Source organism: Rhinopithecus bieti, unplaced genomic scaffold (assembly GCF_001698545.2).
Source record: "Rhinopithecus bieti isolate Rb0 unplaced genomic scaffold, ASM169854v2 scaffold_5750, whole genome shotgun sequence".
Taxonomy (NCBI): Eukaryota; Metazoa; Chordata; class Mammalia; order Primates; family Cercopithecidae; genus Rhinopithecus; species Rhinopithecus bieti.
Genome location: NW_016805082.1, coordinates 439,314 through 446,626, shown reverse-complemented (window position 1 = coordinate 446,626; position 7,313 = coordinate 439,314). Strand labels below are relative to the sequence as shown.

At 54.7% G+C, this 7,313-nt stretch overlaps 1 protein-coding gene across 1 annotated transcript in view; it reads left to right on the top strand.

Annotated features, from left to right (window-relative positions):
* ST14 (ST14 transmembrane serine protease matriptase) overlaps positions 1 to 3,782 on the top strand; it is a 52,972-nt gene extending 49,190 nt beyond the window's left edge. Inside the window, exons 17-19 of the mRNA XM_017871171.1 lie at positions 1,850 to 2,124; positions 2,866 to 3,002; positions 3,086 to 3,782. Of these exons, the coding sequence (XP_017726660.1) occupies positions 1,850 to 2,124; positions 2,866 to 3,002; positions 3,086 to 3,247 (574 nt within the window). The 3' untranslated portion in view covers positions 3,248 to 3,782. The remainder of the gene's footprint in view (positions 1 to 1,849; positions 2,125 to 2,865; positions 3,003 to 3,085) is intronic.
* Positions 3,783 to 7,313: the final 3,531 nt, after the last annotated feature.

Genomic DNA, 7,313 nt, shown 5'->3' with positions numbered 1-7,313 from the left:
CCCTCCCTCCCTCCCTCCCTCCGTTGCCCAGGCTGGAGTTCAGTGGTGCTGTCTCGGCTCACTGCAACCTCCGCCTCCTAGGTTCAAACGATTCTCCTGCCTCAGCCTCCCGAGTAGCTGGGGATTACAGGTGGCCACCACCACACCCGGCTAATTTTTGTGTTTTTAGTAGAGGTGGGGTTTCACCATGCTGGCCAGGCTGGTCTCGAAATCCTGACCTCATGTAATCCACCCGCTTCGGCCTCCCAAAGTGCTTGGATTACAGGAGTAAGCCACCACGCCTGGCCAGGGGCTGCTTTTCTCTGTAAATAATAGCTTTCCTTTTCCCTTTATAAATTCTTTTGAAATTACTTTTTAGACTCAGGGTGGACCGATGGATTATCCCACCCTTTTTTTTTATTCCGCCTGTGTAGTAGTGTCACCCTGTCACCATTTATTTCAGGATTCTTATTGTCCTCATTTTAACCAGCTTTGCCAGACGGGCCACACTGGTGTTTGAGTGCTTGATTGCTTTCTGCAGAAACAAAATGTTCCAGGTTTGCTTTATGCTTTCCATTAAGACCCAGATCTGAAATCAGCCATTTTTCCAAGGAGCCCTGGTTCCTTTTAATAGAGAAGGATATTTAGACACTAAGTTCTGGGTGCTGCTAGAGATAGCACTGGTTTTAGACCAGTTTTTAAGAATTGTGAGCCAGCGGGCATGGTGGCTTATGCCTGTAATTCTAGCACTTTGGGAGGCTGAGGCAGGCTGGTCGTTTGAGGTCAGGAGTACGAGACCAGCTTGGCTAACATGGCGAAACCCTGTTTCCATTAAAAATACAAAAATTAGCCAGGCGTGGCTGCGTATGCCCATAGTCCCAGCTACTCGGGAGGCTGAGGCCAGAAAATCACTTGAACCTGGGAGGTGCAGGTTATAGTGAACTGAGATCATGCCTCTGCACTCCAGCCTGAGTGACAGAGTGAGACTCCGTCTCACAAAATAATAATAAAATAAAATAAAAATCATAAGCCTTTCCTGATACCTCTGATCCCATTCCACATCTGTGCCTCCCTTTCCCCACACTAGGGTGGGCGCCTGCTCTGCAGTGCACATGGAACAGCTTCAGAATCGCTAAACCTATTCCATAGCCAACAAGAAACTTAGTAGATACAACACAACATATTTTTCAATTCATTTTGGTCTTAGGTTATATACCACTGCATTAAAAATTTATTTGGGCCGGGCATGGTGGCTCACACCTGTAATCCCAGCACTTTGGGAGGCCAAGGGGGGGGCGCAGATCACGAGGTCAGGAGTTCAAGACCAGCCTGACCAACATGGTGAAACCCTGTCTCTACTAAAAATACAAAAATTAGCCAGACGTGGTGGTGTGCACCTGTAATCCCAGGTACTCAGGAGGCTGAGGCGGGAGAATGACTTGAATCTGGGAGGCGGAGGTTGCAGTGAGCTGAGACTGACTGCGCCACTGCACTCCAGCCTGGGCGACCAAGCAAGACTGTCTCAACAACAACAACAACAACAACAAGAAAAGAAAATCATTTGGGTTGATTTTCTGTTATTTCTCCTGTGAAAGATCAGGTTCATAAGATACCTAATTTTGGTCATCAGATTAAAATGTATTAAAGGAGGGGGGTAAAGAGTTTAAGGGGGGTTTCTTACTGCAGCGGGAGGCACTTAGTAGTTTCCAGCTTAGGGTCAAGACCAAGTAAGAGCTGGCACCGTCATCTTCTCTCAGCAGCTGCTGTGCCTCGTCCATGCGGAGTCCTCTGGGAACCCACGGGGCTGCGGGGCCCTGTGCACAGACCCGAGTGACTGCGCGGTCGGTCTCACAGCGGCTCTCCCTTCCAGGTACTCGGACCCCACGCAGTGGACGGCCTTCCTGGGCTTGCACGACCAGAGCCAGCGCAGTGCCCCTGAGGTGCAGGAGCGCCGGCTTAAGCGCATCATCTCCCACCCCTCCTTCAACGACTTCACCTTCGACTACGACATCGCGCTGCTGGAGCTGGAAAAACCGGTGGAGTACAGCTCCGTGGTGCGGCCCATCTGTCTGCCGGATGCCTCCCATGTCTTCCCTGCCGGCAAGGCCATCTGGGTCACAGGCTGGGGACACACCCAGTATGGAGGTGAGCTTCAGGCTGACGCAGGGCTCCACAGAGGGCCTGGGGCCTTCCTCCAAGGCTGTGTTTCCTCTGCGTGTCCAGCCGTGGGGTGAGGGGCTCCCTCTGCCTGGCAGAATGAGGCTGTCCAGGGCACAATGGAGGCCCTTAGTAAAAGGGGCATAGGATTTGCAGCCCGGGCTCAGGACTGAAGGCTGGCTTTGCCCCAACTACCTGAGTAACCTTGAGCGAGTTGCTTAAACTCTGACCCTGTTTCTTCATCTGCATAATGAAGATAGCAACACCTTAAGCCCAGTGGTGCTTAAGGCACGTGAGGGGGTGGGTATGAAGGGAAGCAGGCCATTAGTTGGCAAAGGCTAGATTGAAAAAATCCACTCTATAGCATATACTGCACATTTGTAGACGTTGGAGAGGAAAGAAGACAAACAGAACGCACAGCTCGAATGCCCTCTCAGAACCCCGGGGGCGCGTGCGGCACCTTCCCTCTCCGCTGCTGGTTTCCTCACCCCTGCTTGCCACGGCGTCTGTTCCCTCTCAATTCGCCTGGCAGATCTCAGCATGCCCCTGCTTTCTCTAGGTGGCTGCTATTGCCAGAGCCCACTGAGTAGACGCGGATTACCCGTTTGTCAGCCCCGGGCATCTGGGCTGTTCCAGAGTTTTGGGAGTCAAATGACCCGTGGGGAGCGCCTCGAATGACGCTGCCCCTGAAGCAGCCCGGCTCCCAGCCCTGTCCTGCCCTCTCCCCAGGCACCGGCTCGCTGATCCTGCAGAAGGGTGAGATCCGTGTCATCAACCAGACCACCTGCGAGAGCCTCCTGCCGCAGCAGATCACGCCACGCATGATGTGCGTGGGCTTCCTCAGCGGCGGCGTGGACTCCTGCCAGGTGCGCCCCGGGACAGGAGGGCGGCAGGTAGGCCCCGGGAGAGGCGGGACTGGGGACTCATGGCAGGGCTTGTCTCCGCCCAGGGTGACTCCGGGGGACCCCTGTCCAGCGTGGAGGCGGATGGGCGAATCTTCCAGGCCGGTGTGGTGAGCTGGGGAGACGGCTGCGCTCAGAGGAACAAGCCAGGCGTGTACACGAGGCTCCCTCTGTTTCGGGACTGGATCAAAGAGAAAACTGGGGTATAGGGGCAGGGGCCACCCAAATGTGTACGCCTGCGGGGTCACCCACCGTCCACCCCAGTGTGCACGCCTGTAGGCTGGAGACTGGACTACTGACTGCACCAGCGCCGCAGAACATAGACTGTGAACTGCATCTCCAGGGCTCCAAATCTGCCTAGAAAAACTCTCCACTTCCTCAGCCTCCGAAGTGGATGGAGCTGGGAGGTGGAAGGGGAGGACAGTGGTGGTTCTACTGACCCCACTGGGGGCAAAGGTTTGAAGATACAGCTTACCCCACCAGCCCCAAGCTGGGCCGAGGCCCGTTTCTGCACAGCTGGCTGTCTAAGGAGCAGCGGGAACAGAGCCTCGGGGCCTCCTCAATAAAGGTGGGGGCTGCCGGATCTGGGCTGTGGGGCCCTTGGGCGGTGCTCTTCAGGAAGCCCAGGCTTAGAGGACCCTGGAAAACAGACGGGTCTGAGATTGGAATTGTTTTACCAGCTCCCAGGGTGGACTTCAGTGTGTGTATTTGTGTAAATGAGTAAAACATTTTATTTCTTTTTAAGTTTCTTTTCCTACTGGAGTTGCGCCCTCCTTTCTTCTTCCTACTCGATTTGCAAGAAATTGGACGTACATTCCCCTCAGCACAGACCCCGGAGTCAGGCTGGGTGGGGACCACAGTACAGGTGCTTTCTCCAGGCCAGCAAGGGGCTAGTTTTGCTCTGACCTGTAGCTTCCAAGACCAGGGGCCTGGTGCCCTGGTAGGAGGGACACGCGAGTTGGTGAGGTGGGGAGACGAATGTGTGCGGATGGTGGAGAGGGGGTGCACTGGCGCCCAGGCCCTGGTCCAACCTAGGAGAGGGAGGAGCTTTGTCAGCGGAAGATGGGCGGAAATGTGGCTTCCTGTTTGGTGGAGAGGTGGTCATGTGAGCGCACACACAGGGACAGATGTGAGGCAGTGCATGAATACCTGGCTGGCTGTCCAGTGAAGGCTAAGCAGATGGGTCCCAAGGCCTTGGAGGAAGGGTACTGCCTGGCTCAAGGGCACCCACACCTCCCATGCCATCCCCCTTGATTTTTTTTTTTTTTTTTTTTTGTCAGGGTCTTGCTTTGTCACTCAGGCTGGAATACAGCGACATCATCACAGTTCATTGCAGCCTCAGGCTCTTGGGCTCAAGCTCTCCTCCTGCCTCAACCTCCCGAGTAACTAAGACTAGAGGTGCCCACCACCACACCCGGCTAAGTTTTGTATTCTTTTTGTAGAGACAGGGTCTCACTATGTTTCCCAGGCTGGTCTCGAACTCCTGGGCTTGTCATCTTCCCGCCTTGGGCGCGTGCTGAGCCACCACCCCCAGCCTCCCTCGATTTTTACTTATTAATTGAAAATGTTCCCTGTCTCCTTGCTTGGTGGCCTGAAGGGACAATGTCTAAGCTCTGGGGCAGGGTTAGGGAGCTTTTGGGGGGACATTTGACGGCTTCTTGTATGAGATGTACTGCAGGAGCTTTGGGCAGGGAAGAGGACCCGCGGAGAGAAATGACATGGCCAGTGTCGGGAGGGCAGAGGGTAGCCTTGGCTCACCACTATGTCCCCAGCTCAGGCCTGTCCTAGAACATTGCTGATATGTGTTTGTTCAATGATTTTTTTTTTTTTTTTTTTGCCTGCCATGAGTTATGGAAACAAAAGGGAGGAAATATAGTCTGATTAGAGCAATGCTGCAAGGCTTCTCAGGGCAGGTGGGGTTTGCAGTGCTTCTTTCTCTTCTTTCTTTTCTTTTTTTTGGAGATGGAGTTTCGCTCTTGTTGCCCAGGCTGGAGTGCAATGGCCCAATCTCGGCTCACCGCAACCTCCGCTTTCTGGGTTCAAACTGTCCTCCTGTCTCAGCCTCCCGAGTAGCTGGGGTTACAGGCATGCACCACCATGCCCGGCTAATTTTGTATTTTTAGTAGAGATGGGGGTTTCTCCATTTTGGTCAGGTTGGTCTTGAACTCCTGACCTCAGGTGTTGCCCTCCCAAAGTGCTGGGATTACAGGCGCGAGCCACTGCGCCCGGCCTGCAGTGTCTCTTTCATTTTAGCCTGAATGTTTTACCCTTTTGAGGGAGGGAGTGTTGCCTGGAACCTGTTCGAGAATCTCTGTCGCATTTTCCTCCCCAGGGAGGGAAAGAACATCTGTTCTTACCAAGGCATGGGAAGTAGAGTGAAGACGACACTGAAGGACGCCTGTGTGTTGTAAATGTCATTCCTTTTCTGCCCTGACGTGGTCATTCCCTCCTGATCACGTCAGACAGAAGTGCCCAGTGCAGGTGCTGAGGGAATAATGGTCTATGTTAAATGTAGAGGTTTCACAGGGCCTGTGGGTGGTCTGGTTCCTAAGTGTGCATGAGCCTTGGCGGCTGGGGCTTGGCCCAGGTGTAGACATGGTCACCCATGCCGTGGGATTCAGGGAGGCCAGCCCAGCCCGTGCCATGGCACCGCCCTCGGCTCCACTGTGGCTTGACAGTCTTCTGAACTGCTCTCTCCCCCAGGTCAGATTCCCACCCGGGGAGCAGGGTGAAAACACAGATGGCTAGCCTTCAGGGTCATCCCACCCTTTCCAGGACTCTGTGCGGGAGGTCTGAGTGGGACAAGGCGTGTCGTTTCCTGGGACTCATAGGTGCAGAGTCTCATGCTTCATCCAGACCTCCTGAACAGAAACTGGGGGGCTGCTGGATGGGGCCAGTGGCCTGTGTGCTAGGAAGCGTTCCCGTGAGGTTGGAGAGCACCGTTTTGGCAGCGGGTCATGCCATTAGCGTTCCCGTGAGGTTGGAGAGCACCGTTTTGGCAGCGGGTCATGCCATTCCAAGTGCTCCAGCAGATGCCCAGAGCCGTGGTTTGCAGGACGCCCTTGGTCCTCGGGGGATGCTGGAAGCCTGCCTGAAGGTAGAGAAGCATTTGCTCCCTGGAAAATCAATCAAGTGTCAATGCCTTTAAAAAGATTATGGGACCAAATCCTGTGTTCCTTCTGGCTGGAGATCAGAAGATCAGGCTGAGACTCCCTAACTCTCCAGAGGCCAGACACATCACTCAGGCCCTGTGCTGACAGCTCTCACGAAGACAGAAGTCTCTGGTCCAAGAGCCTGAGCTGACAGGGTGGGAATGCCAGCAGGCTGTAGTCACTGCTCCTTGCTGAGGATGGCAGTCCAGCCCTGCAGAGGCTGGGAGAGGCCAGAGGCCTGTGTAGGTCTGTGCTGACCAGCCTTTCCTTCACCCAGGTGAAGGCCACAGCTGAGGTCTGAAGGGTTAGAGGAGGAGGTGGGAGGGCCAGGCCAAGGGCCCCCCGTGCACAGGTCCCCTGCACAGCAGGCTGGCCTCACAGGGGAAGAGCGCAGGGCTGCTGCTGTGCCTCCACAAGCTCCATGCAGCCCCGCAGAGGCTTTCCCCTACTGACCAGCTGTTTTCGTTGCTGAGATCTCAAGATCCAACTCTCTGATCCCCCTAAACTACCTTGTATCGCCATTGTTTTAGCTACGAATCATAACCATGTAAATTTAATGAAAGTTTAACCCGAGTCCTCCTTATTGCAGCCATGGCGAGTCCCACTCAGACCTAGAGTCTGCAGGAATCACAGTGAAATTTGGATTAGGAAGGACTTTATGGAAAAGGTAAGGTTTAAAATCCTGGGCCCAGTTGGGAGGTCTCCAGAGACCTAGAGCTACGGACCCCAGGGGCTGAGAGGCTGTTGTTCAGGCCGGCGGCCGCACGGTGGCGACGTTGCGCTGTTCCAGGGCGTGGGCGCTCACGGGTTGGGCGGGGTGGCTGGGGCCGTCTGTTGTTCTTGCGGCTGCCTTCTGCCGCTTCCCAGTCACCTTTGAGGTGGTGAAATCGGTGCCTGGCTCAGGGTGAGCATCGAAGAGGTCCCCAGCCTGAAGCCTTTCCTGGCCACACACCACACATACACACAAGCACGCACATATATGCATGCACACACACCACACACAAGCACGCACATATATGCATGCACACACACCACACACAAGCACGCACATATATGCATGCACACACACCACACACAAGCACGCACATATATGCATGCACACACACCACACAAGCACGCACAT